The following is a 22,622-nucleotide window of genomic DNA, read 5'->3' as shown; positions in this document are numbered from 1 at the left end:
ACAGATGTAATAAAGCTGAGGGGGCTCCACGCCATTTTTCCACTGGCTCAGCACAGCACACATTAGCCAAGGCAAGCTGAATTCTAATCATACACATTTTCACGGCTCCCCCAAAGCTGAGGTTACCTGTGCCAGCACATGAAACCGAAAGGAAAAGTTTATTAGACAGTAATGATACCAGATATGTTGTATAGATGTGGTGCTGGAGAGTGTGCAAGTGGGTGGTGTGACAGAAGATGCAGAGGACCGATTACGTGGGTGAAAGCCATAATAAAAGAGAAAGCCTGACTTCATTATTAAAATCTGTAGCCCACTGTCCACCATTAGTCCATGTCAAATGAACAGTAATGGGGATACAGTATACATGCTCTGAATGAGTGGGTCAGTGAACGCAACAGGCCATGATTTTCTAGTCAAAACACAGATGGTCACAGAGGTTAATACAACTTTCCTCATAGTGCTTTCTTCCTGAGTAATTATTCATAATCCCCAAATGATCCACTAATGGAGAACAAGATGGAAACACTACAGCCCCAGAATAAAAAGTCAAACATCTTACCTGTGCAGGTGGATATTCATGGCCAGACACAGGTGATGACCCTGAAAGAAAACCCAAGTCAATGTGTACACAGGTGCAGCAGTAACACATTTTCATTCCTCCCTATGTAAGGAAACGCTCCATTCCAGGCTCATTGGAAAGTTGGAATTTCTGACTGTCGAGTGTTCAGTCACCCCGAAACCAGTCTTTTAACAATCTGAGGCACAATTTAAATACTTGGGATGTATTCCTGCTACATATGTCACAAAAGTCTCTAACAAGCTGTCAAGAACTCCAACTACAAGCATCATTCCATTTGTTATTTTTAAGTAGAAGGAAAGAAAGCTTCAAGTCTGAATTATCTGGAAGGCATCATGAGTCACACAATGCACCTGATCCCGTTAACCAACACATTATCACCCTCACTTCATAAATAATCCATTCAAACTTTAGTTGACAGTTCCCGTCTCACCGTCAGCATGCTTAGTTTCCAGGCTGTGCTGGTCAGCTGATTGGTCAGACTTGTTTTGCTTCAGTTGGACCCCGGCAGTTCTTGAAATGACGCTGGACAAATCCTGGCCACACCACCCACTTGTCACCTGTAAATAGAAAAGGATGGTTGAGCTGTTTGACCTAATACCCAACAACACTGACAAATCATGTTTGCTCACTTAAATACAGGAGACAAGGTTGTTGTTTAAGTCATGGGATTGGGACCACAGCAGCACTGAGTCGGGGGGTTTATTACTGACATACACGTGAACTTCATAAACCAAATCCACAGATTTTCACAAGAGCACAGAGCACTGTTTGCCTGCAAATAGGGCGCCATCTTGTGGCCAACACACAGTCCTTCAGCATCCACGTGACTTAGTCAAGCTACGTAACTGTTCATTTGATACAAAGTTATCCCAGTTATACCTAGTGATCCCACAGAAAGACCAAGACCAAAGACATCCACTCAGTCACCTTAGGTCACTTAGTGGTGTCCATGTTCCACAACCACACAGTCAATCTTAAAGTGGCCTGAACCCTACTGACACCTTCATATCAGCATTCTTTCCACTGCTGTGGTCTCAGGACATCTTAATCAGTTTTCTATCCACTGAATTTTGTGGAGAAATGGAAGAATTAATTGTAATGCAAAACATTACTGATTTCATATAAAAAAAAAATGTAGTTTGTGACATATTTAAATATGGCAAAGTAGATCTAAGTTCATGTTTACGTTGATATTTTCAACTTGCAAGGTCAGTATGGAAAAATAGAAGCATTTTTGTTAACACTGGCTGTAAATACCAGTTTTATGGTATAAGTAAATTATGTAGGGCATAAATGTATCCAAAGGTTCATTCAATTTTGAAAAGTAACATTTAAACCAAGAAACGGGCAATACCGTCTTTCTTAAAATATATACTGACTCTGTCCTCTCGATTACTTAATCATACAGCCTTCGTGTATGATGCATACAGTGCTTCTGGAAAGTATTCACAATGCTTCAATTTTACAGTTTTTGTTATGTTACAGCCTTCTTCTAAAATGGAGTAAATTCATTTATCCCCTTAAAATTCTACTCACAAACACCCCATAATGACAATATGAATAAAGTTTTGACATTTTTTGCAAATTTATATATATATATATATATATATATATATATATATATATATATATATATATATATATATATATATACACACACACACACACAGTGAGGAAAATAAGTATTTGAACACCCTGCGATTTTGCAAGTTCTCCCACTTAGAAATCATGGACGGGTCTGAAATTTTCTTCTTAGGTGCATGTCCACTGTGACAGACATAATCTAAAAAAAAAAAAAAAAATCCGGAAATCACAATGTATGATTTTTTTAATAATTTATTTGTATGTTACTGCTGCAAATAAGTATTTGAACACCTGTGAAAATCAATGTTAATATTTGGTACAGTAGCCTTTGTTTGCAATTACAGAGGTCAAACATTTCCTGTAGTTTTTCACCAGGTTTGCACACACTGCAGCAGGGATTTTGGTCCACTCCTCCATACAGATCTTCTCTAGATCTTTCAGGTTTGGAGTTTCAGCTCCCTCCAAAGATTTTCTATTGAGTTCAGGTCTGGAGACTGGCCAGGCCACTCCAGGACCTTGAAATGCTTGTTACGGAGCCCCTCCTTGGTTGTCCTGGCTGTGTGTTTGGGGTCATTGTCATGCTGGAAGACCCAGCCATGACCCATCTTCAATGCTCTTACTGAGGGAAAGAGGTCGTTTGCCAAAATCTCGCAATACATAACCCCATCCATCCCCCCTTCAATACGGTGCAGTCGTCCTGTCCCCTTTGCAGAAGAGCACCCCCAGAGTATGATGTTTCCACCCCCATGCTTCACGGTTGGGATGGTTTTCTTGGTGTTGTTTTCATCCTCTAAACATGGTAAGTGGAGTTGATTCCAAAAAGCTCTATTCTGGTCTCATATGACCACATGACCTTCTCCCATGCCTCCTCTGGATCATCCAGATGGTCACTGGTGAACTTAAAACGGGCCTGGACATGTGCTGGTTTGAGCAGGGGGACCTTGCTGCCCTGCAGGATTTTAAACCATGACAGCACCATGTGTTACTAATGTAATCTTTGTGACTGTGGTCCCAGGTCTCTTCAGGTCATTGACCAGGTCCTCCTGTGTCGTTCTGAGCTTTCTCAGAATCATCCTTACCCCACAAAGTGAGCTCTTGCATGGAATCCCAGACCAAGGGAGATGGACAATCATCTTGTGTTTCTTCCACTTTCTAATAAATAATCATAACAGTTGTTGTCTTCTACCAAGCTGCTGGCCGGTTGTCCTGTAGTCCATCCCAGCCTTGTGCAGGTCTACAGTTTTGTCCCTGGTGTCCTTAGACAGCTCTTTGGTCTTGGCTATGGTGGACAGGCTGGAGTGTGATTGATTGAGTGTATGAACACGTGCCTTTTATACAGGTAACAAGTTCAAACAGGTGCAATTAATACAGGTAAAGAGTGCAGAATAAGAGAGCTTCTTAAAGAAAAATTAACAGGTCTGTGAGAGCCAGAATTCTTGCTGGTTGGTAGGGGATCAAATACTTACTTGCAGCAGTAACATATAAATAAATGATTTAAAAAAAATCATACATTGTGATTTCCGTTTTTTTTTTTTTTTTAGATTATGTCTCTCACAGTGGACATGCACCTAAGATGAAAATGTCAGACCCCTCCACGATTTCTAAGTGGGAGAACTTGCAAAACCACAGGGTGTTCAAATACTTATTTTCCTCACTGTATATATATATATATTGGTGCATTTTTGGCAGCAATTACAGCCAGTGTTCTTGATTATGTTGCCACAAGCCTGGTGCACCTGTCTTTGGGCAGTTTTGTCCATTCCTCTTTGCAGCACCTTTCACGCTGCATCAGGTTGGATGGGGAGTCTTGGTGCACAGCCATTTTCAGATCTCTCCAGAGATGTTGAATAGGATTCAGGTCTGGGCTTTGGCTGGACCACTCAAGGACATTCACAGAGTTGTCCTGAAGACACTCCTTGGATATCTTAGCTGTGTGCTTAGGGTCATTGCTGTGCTGAAAGATGAACCGTTGCTCCAGTCTGAGGTCAAGAGTGCTCTGGAGCAGGTTTTCATCCAGGATGTCTCTGTACACTGCTGCATTCATCTTTCCCTCAATCCTGACTAGGCTCCCAGTTCCTGTTGCTGAAAAACATCCCCACAGCATGATGCTGTCACCACCATACTTCACTGCAGGAATGGTGCCTGGTTTCCTCCAAACATGATGCCTGGCATTCACACCAAAGAGTTCAAACTTTGTCTCATCAGACCAATTTTGTTTCTCATGGTTTGAGGGTCCTTCAGGTGCCTTTTGACAAACTCCAGGTGAACTGCCATGTGCCTTTTACTAAGGAGTGGCTTCCATCTGTTCACTCTACTATACAGGCCTGATTGATGGATTGCTGCAGAGATAGCCGTCCTTCTGGAAGGTTCTTTCTCCACAGAGGAATGCTAAAGCTTTGACAGAGTGACCATCAGGTTCTTGATCACCTCCCTGGCTGAGGCCCTTCTCTCCCGATGGCTCAGTTTAAATGGGCAGCCAGCTCTAGGAAGAGTCCTGGTGGATCCAAACTTGTTCCATTAATGGATGATGGAGGCCACTGTGCTCATTGGGACCTTCAAAGCAGCAGAAATGTTTCTGTACCCTTCCCTAGATTTGTGCCTCAAGAAAATCCTGTCTCAGATATCTACAAACAATTCCTTTGACTTCATGCATGGTTTGTGTTCTGACATGCTCTGTCAACTGTGGGACCTCATACAACTCCTGGCAAAAATTATGGAATCACCAGCCTCGGAGGATGTTCATTCAGTTGTTTAATTTTGCAGAAAAAAAGCAGATCACAGACATGACACAAAACTAAAGTCATTTCAAATGGCAACTTTCTGGCTTTAAGAAACACTATAAGAAATCAGGAAAATAATTGTGGCAGTCAGTAACGATTACTTTTTTAGACCAAGCAGAGGGAAAAAAATATGGACTCACTCAATTCTGAGGAATAAATTATGGAATCATGAAAAACAAAAGAACGCTCCAACACATCACTAGTATTTTGTTGCACCACCTCTGGCTTTTATAACAGCTTGCAGTCTCTGAGGCATGGACTTAATGAGTGACAAACAGTACTCTTCATCAATCTGGCTTCAACTTTCTCTGATTGCTGTTGCCAGATCAGCTTTGCAGCCTTGTCATGGACCATTTTCTTCAACCTCCACCAAAGATTTTTAATTGGATTAAGATCCGGACTATTTGCAGGCCATGACATTGACCCTATGTGTCTTTTTGCAAGGAATGTTTTCACAGTTTTTGCTCTATGGCAAGATGCATTATCATCTTGAAAAATGATTTCATCATCCCCAAACATCCTTTCAACTGATGGGATAAGTGTCCAATAATCAACATAAACTTGTGCATTTATTGATGATGTAATGACAGCCATCTCCCCAGTGCCTTTACCTGACATGCAGCCCCATATCATCAATGACTGGAAATTTACATGTTCTCTTCAGGCAGTCATCTTTATAAATCTCATTGGAACGGCACCAAACATAAGTTCCAGCATCATCACCTTGCCCAAGGCAGATTCGAGATTCATCACTGAATATGACTTTCATCCAGTCATCCACAGTCCACGATTGCTTTTCCTTAGCCCATTGTAACCTTGTTTTTTTCTGTTTAGTGTTAATGATGGCTTTAGTTTAGCTTTTCTGTATGTAAATCCCATTTCCTTTAGGCGGTTTCTTACAGTTCGGTCACAGACATTGACTCCAGTTTCCTCCCATTCGTTTGTTGTTTTGTTGTGCATTTTCGATTTCTGAGACATATTGCTTTAAGTTTTCTGTCTTGACACTTTGATGTCTTCCTTGGTCTACCAGTATGTTTGCCTTTAACAACCTTCCCATGTTGTTTGTATTTGGTCCAGAGTTTAGACACAGCTGACTGTGAACAACCAACATCTTTTGCAACATTGCGTGATGATTTACCCTCTTTTAAGAGTTTGATAATCCTCCCCTTTGTTTCAATTGACATCTCTCGTGTTGGAGCCATGATTCATGTCAGTCCACTTGGTGCAACAGCTCTCCAATGTGTGATCACTCCTTTTTAGATGCAGACTAACGAGCAGATCTGATTTGATGCAGGTGTTAGTTTTGGGGACGAAAATTTACAGGGTGATTCCATAATTTATTCCTCAGAATTGAGTGAGTCCATATTTTTTTCCCTCTGCTTGGTCTAAAAAAGTAACCGTTACTGACTGCCACAATTATTTTTCCTGATTTCTTATAGTGTTTCTTAAAGCCAGAAAGTTGCCATTTGAAATGACTTTAGTTTTGTGTCCTGTCTGTGATCTGCTTTTTTTCTACAAAATTAAACAACTGAATGAACATCCTCCGAGGCCGGTGATTCCATAATTATTGCCAGGGGTTGTATGTACACAGGTGTGTGTCTATCCAAATCATGTTCAATCAACTGAATTTACCCCAGGTGAACTCCAATTAAGCTGCAGAAACATCTCAAGGATGATCAGTGGAAACAAGATGCACATGAGCTCATTTTTGAGCTTCATGGCAAAGGCTGTGAATACTTATGTACATCCGTAGTATGTAGTTTTCTATTTTTAATAAATTTGCAAAAATTTCACAAAACCTTTTTTCACATTGTCATTGTGGGATATTGTATGTAGAATTTTGAGGAAAAATGTGAATTTCATTCATTTTGAAATAAGGCTGTATCGCAAAGGCCCTGTCACACCTTGACGATTTACTCTCTTACACTCTTAACTTATAAAAAAAACAAAAAAACACCCTTAATTTATTGGACTTATGCCAGCGTTTTTTAATACGGTTGGCATACGCTGGCTAAATTGTCAAGGTATGACAGGGCCTTAACAAAATGTGTAAAAAGTTAAGCCCTGTGTATTCTTTCCAGCTGCACTGTAAGTTCACGTTTATGCAAATGCAAACAAATCAGCAGATGTAGACAACTGTGTTGTCTCTAACAACATACCAGCTATATTAAATGAATGTATCTGTAGGTTAACTTTCGGTTGGCATAAATACGCAAATTAACCCTGTTAAAGATACAAATAGTGTAATAGAAGTGCACTGCGGTCATAAATAATTCATTATTTTTTATATTATTATAATATATTATTTTTTATACACTCAACAAAAATATAAACGCAACACTTTTGGTTTTGCTCCCATTTTGTATGAGATGAACTCAAAGATCTAAAACCTTTTCCACATACACAATATCACCATGTCCCTCAAATATTGTTCACAAACCAGTCTAAATCTGTGATAGTGAGCACTTCTCCTTTGCTGAGATAATCCATCCCACCTCACAGATGTGCCATATCAAGATGCTGATTAGACACCATGATTAGTGCACAGGTGTGCCTTAGACTGTCCACAATAAAAGGCCACTCTGAAAGGTGCAGTTTTGTTTAATTGGGGGGGGGATACCAGTCAGTATCTGGTGTGACCACCATTTGCCTCATGCAGTGCAACACCTCCTTCGCATAGAGTTGATCAGGTTGTCAATTGTGGCCTGTGGAATGTTGGCCCACTCCTCTTCAATGGCTGTGCGAAATTGCTGGATATTGGCAGGAACTGGTACACGCTGTCATATATGCCGGTCCAGAGCATCCCAAACATGCTCAAAGGGTGACATGTCCGGTGAGTATGCCGGCCATGCAAGAACTGGGACATTTTCAGCTTCCAAGAATTGTGTACAGATCCTTGCAACATGGGGCCGTGCATTATCCTGCTGCAACATGAGGTGATGTTCTTGGATGGCACAACAATGGGCCTCAGGATCTCATCACGGTATCTCTGTGCATTCAAAATGCCATCAATAAAATGCACCTGTGTTCTTCGTCCATAACAGACGCCTGCCCATACCATAACCCCACCGCCACCATGGGCCACTCGATCCACAACACTGACATCAGAAAACCGCTCACCCACACGACGCCACACACGCTGTCTGCCATCTGCCCTGAACAGTGTGAACCAGGATTCATCCGTGAAGAGAACACCTCTCCAACGTGCCAAACGCCAGCGAATGTGAGCATTTGCCCACTCAAGTCGGTTACGACGACGAACTGAAGTCAGGTCGAGACCCCGATGAGGATGACGAGCATGCAGATGAGCTTCCCTGAGACGGTTTCTGACAGTTTGTGCAGAAATTCTTTGGTTATGCAAACCGATTGTTTCAGCAGCTGTCCGAGTAGCTGGTCTCAGACGATCTTGGAGGTGAACATGCTGGTTGACATTCCTGCTGTCAGCATGCCAATTGCATGCTCCCTCAAATCTTGCAACATCTGTGGCATTGTGCTGTGTGATAAAACTGCACCTTTCAGAGTGGCCTTTTATTGTGGGCAGTCTAAGGCACACCTGCGCACTAATCATGGTGTCTAATCAGTATCTTGATATGGCACACCTGTGAGGTGGGATGGATTATCTCAGCAAAGGAGAAGTGCTCACTATCACAGATTTAGACTGGTTTGTGAACAGTATTTGAGGGAAATGGTGATATTGTGTATGTGGAAAAAGTTTTAGTTCTTTGAGTTCATCTCATACAAAATGGGAGCAAAACCAAAAGTGTTGCGTTTGTATTTTTGTTGACTGTAATAATTCATTCATTTTCCCTTCCAAGATGCCGCCACGTGAAGGCGCCCTGGTATTCTGGTGCTCCCTGTTTTGTCTGTTTTTGTGCATCCATCGTGTGTCATCATGTCCCAACACCCGCGAGGAGCTTCTAAACATCAAATCATCAACACCCACGGACATTACGCCAGTTTTTTTAGTGCCTGCAGCTGAACTGGTTCACTTTTTGGCCAAAAAAGTGAGACGACGGCGGAGAGGAAAACGAGTTGGAGCGCTCGTGCTCCTCAGACGAAGGGGCACGCGCACGCCCCTACCTGGGATATTTCTCTCCAACGTCCGCTCACTCCACAACAAGATGGATGAGCTGGCACTGCTGATGAAGAAGAATAGAGATTTCTCCTCATCTTGTGTACTGTGCTTCACGGAGACGTGGTTAAATGCACAGACCGGACTGCGCGCTCCAACTAGAGGGATTCCGACTCCTCCGCGCAGACAGAGACCGAGCACTCTCTGGTGGAAAAACAAGAGGTGGAGGACTCTGCTTCTATATCAACAACGCCTGGTGCTCTGATGTGACTGTGATCTCCCAACACTGCTGTCCCTCTCTGGAATATCTCCTCATAAACTGCAGACCGTTCTACTCTCCACGTGAGTTTAACTCTTTCATACTTTGCTCTGTGTATATTCCACCGAGCGCGGACGTGCATGAGGCCGAGCGCGCGCTCGCGGATCAGATTATGAGCGTGGAGAGAGACTTTCCGGACTCTCTTGTTATAATTCTCGGTGATTTTAACAAAGGGAATCTCAGTCAGGAATTACCAAAATACAAACAGTTAAATGCCCGACCAGAGAAGGGAGCACGTTAGATCATTGTTACACGACAGTGAGCGGCGCCTACCGCGCGGTGGCCCGTGCAGCTTTGGGACTCTCAGATCACATGATGGTCCACTTGATCCCCACGTACAGAGAGAGACTTAAACTCTCTAAACCTGTTGTGAGGACGTCTAAAGTGTGGAGCAATGAAGCTGTAGAGGAGCTACGCGCGTGCTTGGCCACCACGGATTGGGATATGTTTGAGGCTTCAACAGACAGTCTAGATGACTACACGGACACTGTGACGTCATATATTCATTTCTGTGAAGACAGCATCATCCCACAGCATACCAGGGTGAGATATAACAATGACAAGCCCTGGTTCACACCTAAACTCCAGCAGCTCCGTCAGCAGAAAAAGGTGGCTTTCAGAGAAGGAGACAGAGACAGCTATAGAGGTGCAAAGTACAGATTTAACAAGGAGGTGGCAAAGGCTAAATCCATGTACAGTTCACGTCTGCAGCAAAGGTTCTCTGCCAACGACTCGGCCTCTGTGTGGAGGGGGTTGAAAGAGATCACCAACTACAAGCCCAAAGCACTTCGTTCTATTGACGACCTGAAGCTGGCCAACGACCTGAACGTCTTCTATTCACGCTTTGAAGACAAGGACTCACACCTCCCCACCCCCCACACAACTGGATATTCAAACACTCTGGACCTCCCCCCTCTCACTGCTGCCCTCCCCACTCCCCCTGTTGCCCTCTCAGTCCAAGAGGAGGACGTGAGGAGACATTTCAAAAGGCTGAATCCACGTAAGGCCCCGGGCCCAGACTGTGTCTCTCCTGCCACCCTGAGACACTGCGCTGATGAGCTGGCCCCAGTCTTCACGGGGATCTTCAACACCTCCCTGGAGTCATGCCATGTTCCAGTCTGTTTCAAGTCCTCAATCATAGTTCCAGTCCCCAAGAAACCACGCGTCACTGGACTTAATGACTACTGTCCTGTGGCTCTCACGTCTGTAGTCATGAAGACCTTCGAACGCCTGGTTTTATCCCACCTGAAGTCCATCACCGACCCCCTCCTGGACCCCCTGCAGTTTGCCTACAGAGCCAACAGGTCTGTAGATGATGCCATAAACCTGGCCCTGCACTCCATCCTGCAGCACCTGGACTCCCCAGGAACCTATGCTAGGATCCTGTTTGTGGACTTCAGCTCTGCATTCAACACCATCCTTCCAGCTTTGCTTCAGGACAAGCTTTCTCTGCTCCACGTGCCCAACTCCACCTGCAGGTGGATCACAGACTTCCTGACGGACCGGAGTCAGCGTGTGAGGCTGGGAAAAAATGTCTCGAACACTCGGGCTCTCAGCACAGGATCTCCACAGGGCTGTGTCCTTTCCCCTCTGCTCTTCTCCCTCTACACTAACTGCTGCACCTCCAGCCACGGCTCTGTAAAACTCATCAAGTTTGCGGACGACACCACCCTCATTGGACTCATTTTGGATGGGGATGAGTCTGCCTACAGGAGGGAGGTGGACCGGCTGGTGACCTGGTGCAGCAGCAACAACTTGGAGCTCAATGCCCAGAAAACAGTGGAGATGATCGTGGACTTCAGGAAAGCCACAGCCCCCCCCGCCCTCCCTCGCCCTCACCAACAGCCCCATCACCACTGTGGTCTGTCACCGCTTCCTCGGCACCACCATCACCCAGGACCTCAAGTGGGAGTCAACCATCAGCTCCCTCATCAAGAAGGCCCAGCAGAGGATGTACTTCCTGCGGCAGCTGAAGAAGGCCAAGCTGCCTGTCCAGCTGATGGTGCAGTTCTACACGGCCATCATCGAGTCCATCCTCTGCTCCTCCATGACGGTGTGGTACGCCGGGGCCACAGCCAGGGACATACACAGACTGCAGCGCATTGTGGCCTCTGCTGAGAAGGTGATCAGCTGTAGCCTTCCATCTCTCCACGACCTACACGTCTCCAGGACTCTGGGCCGAGCATGTCGGATCACAGCTGACCCTTCTCACCCTGCACACGGTGTGTTCAAACCACTCCCCTCGGGCAGGAGGCTACGGTCCATCCGGACCAGAACCTCCCGCCATAAGAACAGTTTCTTCCCCTCTGCCGTTAGACTCATGAACACCTCATAACTCAGTCACCTTAAGCTTAACTCTGTCACTTTATCATTTTATCACGGGTCACTTTAGACAATGTACTTTGGTTTTTAATTGCACTCCTCCCACTGCACTGTTTTTTCTGTTTCTCTGTTGCACACAGCCTTTCATATTTCATATTTCTTTTTTTATCTTATATTTTATCTTATTTTGACACATATGTTATATTTTATCCTAGCATTTTATCTCTTCTTAATGTTGCACCATTGTACCGAAGCAAATTCCTAGTCTGTGAATCCTGTTCACTATCAATGGCAATAAACTTCTTCTGATTCTGATTCTGATTATTGACCAGAAGTGACAATCATATGCATTACATACTTTGAAAATTTTTATTTAATGTGGGACAGAATCAAAGGCCTTTCTAAAATCTAAATACAAATAGAATACATCCCCTTTAAAAACTTGGGGGATACCCTAATAAACACTATCTTTGTTGGGAAAAGTAATCCACTGTTTACAGTTTAATGTATAACATTTTTTTCAATCAAACAAGTTTTGCTGATTCTATTTTAATTTGGCAATTTGGTTAGTAGTTATATTCAGGGTACAACAAATAATTACAAAAGGGGGGGGGGGATTTTTCGATTTATCTATTCATCGTTTTAGGTCTCCACGTCAGCAAAAACATGTTTGATTAATTTGGACACCAACGTTACACATTTGAAACCCCTGTTGTAAAATTATTTTGTCGCCATCTAGTGGCTGAAAGCCTGCGGTGTCATGGTAACTAAACGGGGGGAGGCGGAGGGAAAAAAATTCCAGTGAAAATTCAAAAGCTCTTCCTGGAAATTGTGGAAGAACCCGCCACAACTTCACCACATGACATGTCAGAAAGAAAATGCGACTGTCCTTCCTCCAAATGTTCATTCATTTCTACCCTTTTGCTACTGTTGTGGTGAACATGTTGAAGGTTCGTAGCGTTTGTTGAAATTATGTCCGTTAGGTGTTTTTGATGTCTAAATTCTGAAATATGACACCATAAGCGAGTCGTTGGGGGGATTAGGAGCTTAGTTATTTAAACATTAGTTTAAATAACTTTGTATCATAAAACATTGCAATCTGCAGGAATAAGGACACATTTACTGACCCGTACGTTTTACCCAGAATGCATTGCATTGGTCCAACTTGAAGTGGTGTCCAGTGATTGTTCACGTTTCGCTGCGTGTACGTTGATATGTTAATCGTATGCTAATGATGTGAATGACGTAGTGGGTACTGACTTTCTGGTTGGTTGAGAATTGAATAAAATACTCGCTAACCGCCAGGCTGTTGCGACATCGTGTCCGTTCGTGGGTTCCCGTAAACTCGTCCCTTCCTGACAGTAGAAACATGACATCACCCTCATTTAATTTCAGAAGAGAGAAATCTGTGCTAATTAAATTCACACTCATACTACACTCGGCTAAAGTTAGCTTCGCGTGCAGGGTGACGCTTTGTAATAAAGTGTGCGTTACATAGGATTAAACAGCGATAAAAACCCGCTTTGACTAAATAGTGACGCTGCAGTTTTACGTTTTTTTTTTTTCCTTGATCTCTCCCGCACAGGCCGTTAAAAAAATTAACGCACAAACGTAAGTGTCCGTTAATCATACGTTAACGGTCAACTGCCGTTTGTTTTCCTTTACCTTGTGTTGGCGGTGATTGGGAGGCGCCGCGTCGTTAAAACAATTCATCTCCTCCGCCAGTGACGCAGCCTTCCAAAAAAACAAACAAACCTCCATTCGGCGTCCATGGAGGTGCAGCCTGGTGTCGACACGCAGACAGCAAAACGTGGATCGTGTTCGCCCGTGGGCAAGGCATGACAAGCGCGCTCTGCTCATGAAATCTCCCCTCTTCTGTCACATCGCTTTTTCGCCACCAGAGCATCTTCGGTTCACGCACGAAACTGTCCAGCCCTTAAAGAAACTGCGCAGTTTTTTATTCAACGCAAAAAAAAAAAAAAGTCTTTCCCCGCTCTCCTCCTCCTCCCTCCTTCCATCATGCAGGTTTATTTTTCGGTGGAAGAGTCTGTCGGACCTTCGCTACCCCGCCCCCTCAGCCACTGGAAAACACTGTGCCACTCACTCGCCCAAAATTCCATTATCAACAAGTCAACAGCAGGAGCGGGTCCAGATATTCAGGGTTGTGTCAATGAGGAACCACCACTGTCTTTCAAGTGATTTATTTATTTATTTTTGAATCAGTTATCTGAAGCAAAGCAATTTATCTGTTTTTAAGTAATGAATCATTTTTTTCTGCAGCAAGTGTTCAATTTATTGTTTAATGCATTTGAAAGCTTTTTTTTTTTCTATAATGTTAATTTTGTATTACAAAAATTTCAAAAGTGACTTTCTGTAAAATTTGGTTCATTTATAATAAAGGATTATGAACAGAGTAACTGAGGCTAATAATTTATTATATGGCTGTTATATATATATATATATATATATATATATATATATATATATATAAAACACGTAAACTTACCGTATTGCGTGAATATGAAAGCTGCTGATGGTTTTGGGTTTGTAGTCAGACCCGTTCGCTTTCTTCACCTCCATGGAAGAACTTGCTAACAGACGGCCCGGTCGTTAGCTGGTAAGCTTTCACTGTGTGTTTTTTCCAATGCTGTTTAGACATTTATGGAGTATGTTCGCATCCGACTTGTTTTTTTAATTGTGTTTTTAGCTTTCTGGTTTGTAACCAATGTGATATGCCATACGGGCCGACTGTCATGGTAACCGGTCTGATATAGGAAAATATCAGACCGTAAATCAGCCAATAAGAGCATGCGTAGCATCGTAGCCATATAATAATTTGGATTATCTCCAACATTTTCATGCAGTTCCATATCAAGGCAAAATCACCATTTACAGCTAATAAGGAAATAAGCCGTGTACAAAGCAAGCATAGAATGTGAAACTGCTTCAGTTTTCCATTAATGAAACCTCTAGAAGATGCCAAACACATCAATTGGCTATGGGATAGATGCCTTCAAACAAGCTGTAAATGAGCTGTTAAATAAAAACTTAAAACTTAACATAAAATGACAAAGACAAGTCCAACTTTGCAGTCTTGCCAATAAATATGTATAATACACAGTTTCATCAACATACTCAGTGTTATCATTCTCAGTCATGTCCGAATCACCCTCGTTCTCATTTCTGTTTTGCCTACTACCAATAATGTTGACCTGGGCTTAATTCCCAATGTAAGTTGGGTTTAATTCCCAGTGTGCGTCAGGTTACCTGTGTGTTTGGATCAGATCATTCATCTGCATGGTCTCAGTCCTCCCAGCTGGAAACGCCTGGAGATGTAACCTGCGATGAAATGTCATCCCACACAGGAGTCAGTGTAGACTCATCTGCTTCACCTCATTGTATCCGGGGATCAGCACCAGCCTGATGGGAATCAAGATTCTTCTCTTTCAGAGCGGACTTCTCTGGGAAGTAGTGCTCAGCAGCCCCAGTTTTAAACACTGTGATACATGATACCTGAAAGGAAACATCAAAAGATATTACACCTAAATGTTACAAAGTTGTGCTTTAAAATTGTGATTACTCCATGGCAGAAGATGGGACAGTCGTTCCCAATGTGTGGGCCTTGGACCCACCAGGGGGGCCATGGAAGGTCATTAAAAATGAATTGTTTTTAACTTTTATTTTTGTGAAATTTAATTAATGAAGATGAAAAATACATGTTATGGATGTGCTGGGACACATCACTGGTGATGCAGCCCGGAGTTATCCGGTGGTTTGGGTCTTAGGCGACCCAGCCTGTGTCCCAACAGCGTTCACTTCAAGTCCATCTAGTGGCTTTCTCTGCAGCTTCAATTACTGATTTGATGGCTCACAGCGGGTCTGCCAGCCTTGCCTTTGGCATATATCCACAAGCTCCTGGTACTTGGAACACTTCCTCTCCAAGGCCTCACCCATACGCTCCTCCCGGGGCTGTTTTTATTCCAAAATTATCAGTTAGTTGCTTGGTGGAGTCTGACATGTTGGTTGTGACTGGCTGCAATTGTGATTGTGTCCTGGGAAATATTTGCTCAGGTCCTCCATGTGCCAGTTACTGACAGCAGTCAGGAGGTTTAATTCCCTCTATCTACACTGTGGTCAGGGTTTCTCTCTGGTTTTCTTTGGCAGGTGGCCCTCAGTGTTGTTGAGGGCAGTTCATAAGGTCCTTGCCTTTGGGGGGAACAGAGTGTCTATGCACCCTTAGGGACCACATTGGAAATAAGTGGTGTTATACTTTGTGTTATCCTGTTTTATTTAAACAGGTATGAATTTTATCAAATAAATCCATACCATATATCATACGCAGGATAAGCCACCAAATCCAAAAAATAAAGCTAAAATTACCTTAAAAATTGTTGTGAACATGTAATTATAACAAAGTCATAGAGCTTCACTTATATTCATTTATTTCATTTTAATCTTATTTATTGATCAAAATTGTGATTAATGGCCCAGCGTGTTCTTCAGTCGAGCTCCGCCCCCTGTAACCACGCCCTTTACACATAGTGCAGTAAACTCACTGTAACTCACCACACTTTCTGTCCTTCATACTGGCTTTAATTTGCACAATAATGGTAAAAAAATTCTTAGCAGTGTGTCATCTTCATTACATGTCCCGATTTAAGTACAGTCTCCCCTCGCTTGATGAGTTTAGGCTCCTCAATAAGGTTAAATGCTAATCCCAACAAGCTAATTAGCGCCATCTTGCTAACTTGTAGTCCTCTTAAGGTTTCTTTCTACCGTGTCTACGCAGTCATTACGTAGGGAGTGCTGTCTCCCGCCAAAGCCTACAAACAGCATTTGTTTTACCTAATTATGGCTCTGCTTTCACTTTTAAAACCAAAAGGTAACATCAACTCGACACCATACTTACCTGAGAAATAAATCCCGGAAGTGACTGATGACGTAATACTTGAAGTGACCCCTACAGCGACACCTACAGGAACGGTGGCGGTAGTGACCACACTAATTGTGAAAACATCGTTTTTTAATTTAGCACATATTAAAATATTGTAAATATTGTTAGATAGATTCAGTATATTCAAATACTGTAAGTTGTACTGTAAATTGTGACTGAATATCAGAATATTAAAATAATGTAATTTTTAACTGAAAATTTTAAAAGTCGTGTATTTTTTAATATATATAATGCATTTTTTTTTTTTTTTTTTTTTTTTTTTTTTTTTTTTTTTTTTACAAATTTCATGCCCAAAATGAGCACGTGCAGCCAGACTGAGCGTAAATGTTTTATTATCTGCCGTTAGGGATGCTATTAAGTCACGAAATCTTTACATACAAAATAGTTGTTGGTTGCCATATGAACATGTAAAACGCCATTCAGAAACTTTTAACTTCAGAAATGTACATACATTATACACAGCAATCACATTTTGGGACAGTTTTTTCTTTTTCTTTAGCACAACAACAGAAGCATGGAGACTGGTTCTTAATTTTTCTCATAGGGGAGGTGATGGTCTAGTGTTTAAGGTGTTGGGCTTGAGTCCAGAAGATCAGGGGTTCAAATCCCTGCCTGACTGGAAAATCACTCAGGGCCCTTGGGCAAGGCCTTTAATCCTCTATTGCTCCCGGTGTGTAGTAAGCAGCACCCTGACATCGGGGTAAATGTGAAGCATAATTGTAAAGCGCTTTGAGCGTCTGATGCAGATGGAAAAGGACTATATAAATGCAGTCCATTTACCATTTTACCATAAAACACAAAAAACTGTTTTCCAACTTAGGTCACAGTCAGCAAAATTCTTCACGGCCTTTGACAAAATATTTGAAGTGTGCACAGTATCAACGTTTCAGGGTTAGTTTGGAAGAAAACCTTGGAACATTCTAATCACAGACTTTCAATAAATTGCCCGCAACATTCCATTAAATCTTGGGAATTTGGGTCTCATCCTTTAACTAAATGGATCAGCAGATGGAAGGAGTTGGTTTCGGCTGCACTCAAACATTTCTGTGGACATGGAACATCTGCAAATCTTTGGTTCAAGGACAATACAAAATGTTCCTTTTAAAAAGCGTAGCAGCAACAAAATGTTCGGTGGACAAAAAATGTTTTCATACATTTACATTGAAGTGGACGTCAGGTCACCTAAAGCCTTTCACCTTCTCCTATTTGTTACAACCCTGAAGCCTATTGGAATTTGAATTCCCCTCCACCACCAGCACCCCCGGTCTCCCACTCAGAGACCACCAGAATGTTCAGAGACCTGGTTCTGATAAAGAGGCTCTTAAACCCTGAGGAAGTCTGTGTTGGGTCTTTCAGGGAAGACAATCCTTCAGCCTGAATACAACCTCGAACTCAGCTCCCCCTCTCTGGTTCCCCTCTCTCATTACTGGACCCCCCGCTCCCCTCCCCAGTGACTCACTTTCTCCAGGGTCCTTCTCATTTTTCTCTGTCTGGCTTTCAGGAGTTTGGGCAAAGTGGGGAAGTCCGAGGCCTTCTCTCTCTCACTGCACTGGCCGACTCCAACACGCAAAGCTTCATTAGAATTCATTTGTTTGAATAGTTTCATTCCCCGTCTCCTCAGCCTGGGGAGAAATGTGTATTAGCATATAAATATTCTGTATCTCTCCTTGATTAAGTGCATGTGTGTGTGTGTGTGTGTGTGTGTGTGTGTGTGTGTGTGTGTGTGTGTGTGTGTGTGTGTGTGTGTGTGTGTGTGTGTGTGTGTGTGTGTGTGTGTTTCAGTGTGTGTTCTCGTGTCACAGCACAGATTTACTTTGTGAAAATGAGAGGCTTTTGGTTCCATCATGGTTCCACTTTCATCTACAAGGAGATTTTTGAGATTTTACCTCACAGTTACAGCGTAATGTTACAAAAACTTGTTTGTGCTCTGAGGATTTGTGAGATCTTTTCTGTACCCATATTCTCTTTGTCTTTGCTGTGCTTCCTACATCTGCATATGGAGGGATGGCAAATTAATGATGAAGCTTCAATAAACAAGTGGAGAAGCACAATAATGCAGATGCTGCTTCTTATATTTGGAATGTGAGCTATTGAAAAATCTGAGGCATGAACACATTCTTAAGGAAAAGACACTTTTACATAAGAGAATTTTAAATGTGGTCTTTAACAAACACGCGAATGAAGAATAAACACCAAAAACTACATTTATACGCAAATACTTGACTTTACAGAAAGCAATGCTTTAAATAATTCCTTGAAAAACAACCTTTCATTTCGTGTTATTTTATGCTTTAATATCTTGTGTTTTGCTCCAGGTATGAAGAAGGTACCAACGGTAAATCAATCCAGTTCAAGCATCATCATTTTATAGGCGATTTATTAGTACAACAAAACATGAGCAGAAATGAATGGAGTCCGTCAGTCAGACAGGCTCATTAGAAGAGCCGTCCCTCTCTGAATCCAGTGGTCTGGGGACACCGCTCCGGATTTCAGTTCCACTGCGACCACAAAAGACGGACGACCTGCTCCGCCCGAACGCACCGGGAAATAGTAACAGGGACACAGGTACATAGCTGCACACACATAAAACACAAATATGTACTCATGGTGAAATGATAAACTTTTCACCATTCAGTCCTACTGAGATACAGCACCCTGATCACCCCCCCCCACCCAAAAAAAAAATTATGTTAACCTCATTAGTTTAGAAATTTATCATGCTCACAAGGACATTTATAAACATAACCACAATGACATAATGTCCCGCTGTCTCTGTCAATAATCGTGGGACACAATAAATTTGATAAACGTGGACGTAAACCTACGTTCGGCCATCTTTCTCCGTTTTTCCACAGGCTTGAAGTGGATGGTGGGAATGGGACACACCATCTGCATGGGTTCAGCCTCCACCAGACAGGAGTTCTTCTTGTCCCAACCTGCCCCCTCCAGGTACAAACCTCGAACAAACACTCCATCCTGTGAAGAGGGGCGAGAACGAGCTGGGGTGTGTGTCAGACACCGTCACAGTACTATAATGGACTTGGTTGAGGAAAGGACAAGATGGGTAAAAGGGAGTGGTAGGAAGAGAGGAGGAGGAGGAGTGAGAGAGGAAGTTGGAAGAGAGGGGTAGAAGAAAGAAGGACTGAGTGATACAGGAGTGAAGAATGGCGCCAAGCATAACAGAGCGTGTGACACGGGTAAGAATTTTAAAAACATAAGCCAAAAGATGTAAAGAAATGTGAAAGCTTTGAATTTGAGTTCGTTTAAGAGGACGATGGGAAAGAATGGATGCAGAAGATGACAGCAACTCTCAGGTCCTGTGCTGTTTTTGAATGAAAACAAGCTTTCCTCCTGGAAAGAAGAAGGAAGAAGTATGTGTGTGTGTGTGTGTGTGTGTGTGTGTGTGTGTGTGTGTGTGTGTGTGTGTGTGTGTGTGTGTGTGTGTGTGTGTGTGTGTGTGTGGGGAGGGTGTCACCTTGGGTGGATTGAGGAGGTTGCTGTCATCTAAAGTTGACACGGCAAACTCCCATGACAGTGTGTCCACTGAAATCTGCAATGACATTTTAAGATATTAAACACATACAATATATATTTTTATAATAACTAAGGTCAACAGTCTCACCAGTGTGGTGCTAATCAACACACAAACATCGATCTTAATAACTCTGAAATGTAAAGATTTTACCAAAAATCACAAACTGGGTAACAACAAATATTAACAGAATATGTTATCTGCACAAAAACCCTCAACAAGGTTATTTGTGAGCAAGCTAAATGCTAATTAGCCAAGCTAGAAGCTATTAATGCTACTAGGTTACATAGTTTCTGATGTATCTTGGTCACTACCCACATAGTGGCTTCATGCCAGTCATCCAGGCAGACAACTGGGGTGTGGCTTATGAAACTCTTTCAAACCAATGACAATCAAGTTTTCATTTGAAGACATCTGGGAGAAGTTGTAACAGCAGAACGTGTTAATATGTGACCGCTCACATTATTCTGCCGAGCAGAGGACTGCAGCACTGCAGTGAGGAAGCTGTTGGGGAAGGTGAAGCCAGACATCCAGAACAAGACGGGGGGTTCTGCTGTCTCCACCCACCGCATTAATTGATCGATGCGCTGGCACAGGTCTCGTGTCCACGATGCCAGGGGCTTGAGGGAGGGGTATGCCTATCAGACAGAGTGAGAAAATGACAAGCTGAGAAGGGCTTTGATGAGCATCTCAGTCTATCTCTGCATCAACACCCAGCACACAGTGAGACCATGAGCACAACTTAAATTTATTCTCCTGTGCTTGTACAATCGATGAACCCAGACTCACATAGAACAGAATGAACCCGGTGAGGAAACCAGATACCAAATATCCAGAGTGAGAGAAAACAGGCAGACCAAAATGAAAGCCGTGAGTCGGGAAGCTCAGAATTAATGACAGTCTGCCATGTCAAGGAGGGGCAGAGAAGACAGGATGAAGGAATAGAGGGAAAAAGAAGGAAGGCAGAATCTGTACAAGGGGATGTTGTTTGTTGGATGAGATTAGAATTAGAACAGAGAGCACATAGTAAATTAAAAAGGCAGTGAATGAATAAAATCAAAATAGAGACACTTTGCAAAAGAGCGAGTGAGGGAAGGTGGAGGTGAAGAGAGCCAGAGGAAGAAAGGAGAGAAAGTGGAGCTTTGGAGTGGTCAGCAGAATAGAGAATCTCAGCTGGAAGCAGCAGCCTAATAGCTGCCCAGCACTCCTCCTATAAAAGACGCAGATACACAGAGGGAGCAGAGCCAGAGGTAATAAGCCGCTGGCTGCACAACAATGAGCTCAGGGTCGTTTTTGGGAAAGTCCAGCAGGCTTTAAAGCCTTATTACATGATGATTAGCTCACAGACGCTGGCGTTGTTCAGCCACTGAAGGCAAAGGTACGCTCCAGTTGATGAACACTGACTGGCTTTCAAAATAATAAGCCTCATAATAATAAATAATAAGGTTTTAGCTAATAGAGGGGGAAAAAAAAAAAACCAAAACCTTTGAAATCTCTCTGTATGGTTTTTCACTCTGATGTTCAACACACCTGACAACACATAACAAGGTCAAATTTACTAAAAAGCCAATAACTGGGGTCAAGGTTATCTCCACCTGTTTGTTGGTCTACCCCTCACAGGTCCTTTTACCGATTTCTAACAAACATGTCAAAATTCCAAAACTGCTGTTAAAAATGTCAGATTTTTCACAGCCTTTATTATTCACTATTGTACTTTATTCTATTTTATAAAATGCTCATATTTCAATTTTACACTGGTTTGGCATTTTTCAATACTGTAATGTGTCTGCTGGCGTCTTGAAAGGGAACATCATATACAATTTATTATTCTTGACATTACTGCCATTTTTGGAAACACGCCACCTTCAATATAATTCATGGAGGAAGCAGCATCGCACTCAGGTGATTCTGGGATGCTTGTGAGGACACTGCATAAAGTGAACAAAATACACAAACATCCTGGATGAAAACACGGCAGTCCACAAAGACACCAACCCCAATCATGAAGGTAAATCTACAGAGGAATAGCTTAAAAAAACCAATAACCTAAAGCCTCAGAGTTCGGCTGAGATTTTGTTGCTCAGATTGGAAAAGTCTGTGGAATGATGATCTTCATTAAATCCGACAACCTGCAATATCCGGATGTGCATGGCTGATAGAAGACTGGGACTGAATGGAGCACATGCTAAATACGGTTTTGAATTGAGTGGGTACAACTCAAATTCACCTATTTGGCATTTTATTTTATTTAGATTGCTTTTTTAGATAAAAGTGCTGTGTGTGGGGAAAAAAGAGAAACTATATACTGTGATTTAACGTTTTTTTGTTTTTTTTATAGTCACTCATACACACCGCACAGCAGATTTAACGAGGACAGAATCAGACACACAAACACAGCCTGCCCTGTGTGACTCCTGCTCAGGAGACACATTCCACAAAATCACATTCTACAATCACACAAAGCCAAGAGTTTTTTCCA

The 22,622-nt window shown here is 42.6% G+C and overlaps 2 protein-coding genes across 2 annotated transcripts in view; both read right to left on the bottom strand.

Annotated features, from left to right (window-relative positions):
• The window catches only part of kdm6ba (lysine (K)-specific demethylase 6B, a), a 161,781-nt gene extending 148,203 nt beyond the window's left edge, over positions 1 to 13,578 (bottom strand). Inside the window, exons 1-3 of the mRNA XM_034164486.1 lie at positions 13,323 to 13,578; positions 1,011 to 1,137; positions 560 to 600 (exon numbers count right to left, since the gene is read on the bottom strand). The gene's annotated coding sequence lies outside the window, so the exon portion shown is untranslated. The remainder of the gene's footprint in view (positions 1 to 559; positions 601 to 1,010; positions 1,138 to 13,322) is intronic.
• A 5,392-nt stretch (positions 13,579 to 18,970) lies between these two features.
• dnah2 (dynein, axonemal, heavy chain 2) overlaps positions 18,971 to 22,622 on the bottom strand; it is a 74,663-nt gene continuing 71,011 nt past the window's right edge. Inside the window, 4 exon segments of the mRNA XM_034164185.1 lie at positions 18,971 to 19,184; positions 19,437 to 19,587; positions 20,087 to 20,161; positions 20,605 to 20,781. Of these exon segments, the coding sequence (XP_034020076.1) occupies positions 19,030 to 19,184; positions 19,437 to 19,587; positions 20,087 to 20,161; positions 20,605 to 20,781 (558 nt within the window). The 3' untranslated portion in view covers positions 18,971 to 19,029.

The sequence above is a fragment of the Thalassophryne amazonica genome, chromosome 23 (assembly GCF_902500255.1).
Source record: "Thalassophryne amazonica chromosome 23, fThaAma1.1, whole genome shotgun sequence".
In the NCBI taxonomy this organism is placed as follows: Eukaryota; Metazoa; Chordata; class Actinopteri; order Batrachoidiformes; family Batrachoididae; genus Thalassophryne; species Thalassophryne amazonica.
This window is presented reverse-complemented; position numbering and strand designations above follow the sequence as displayed.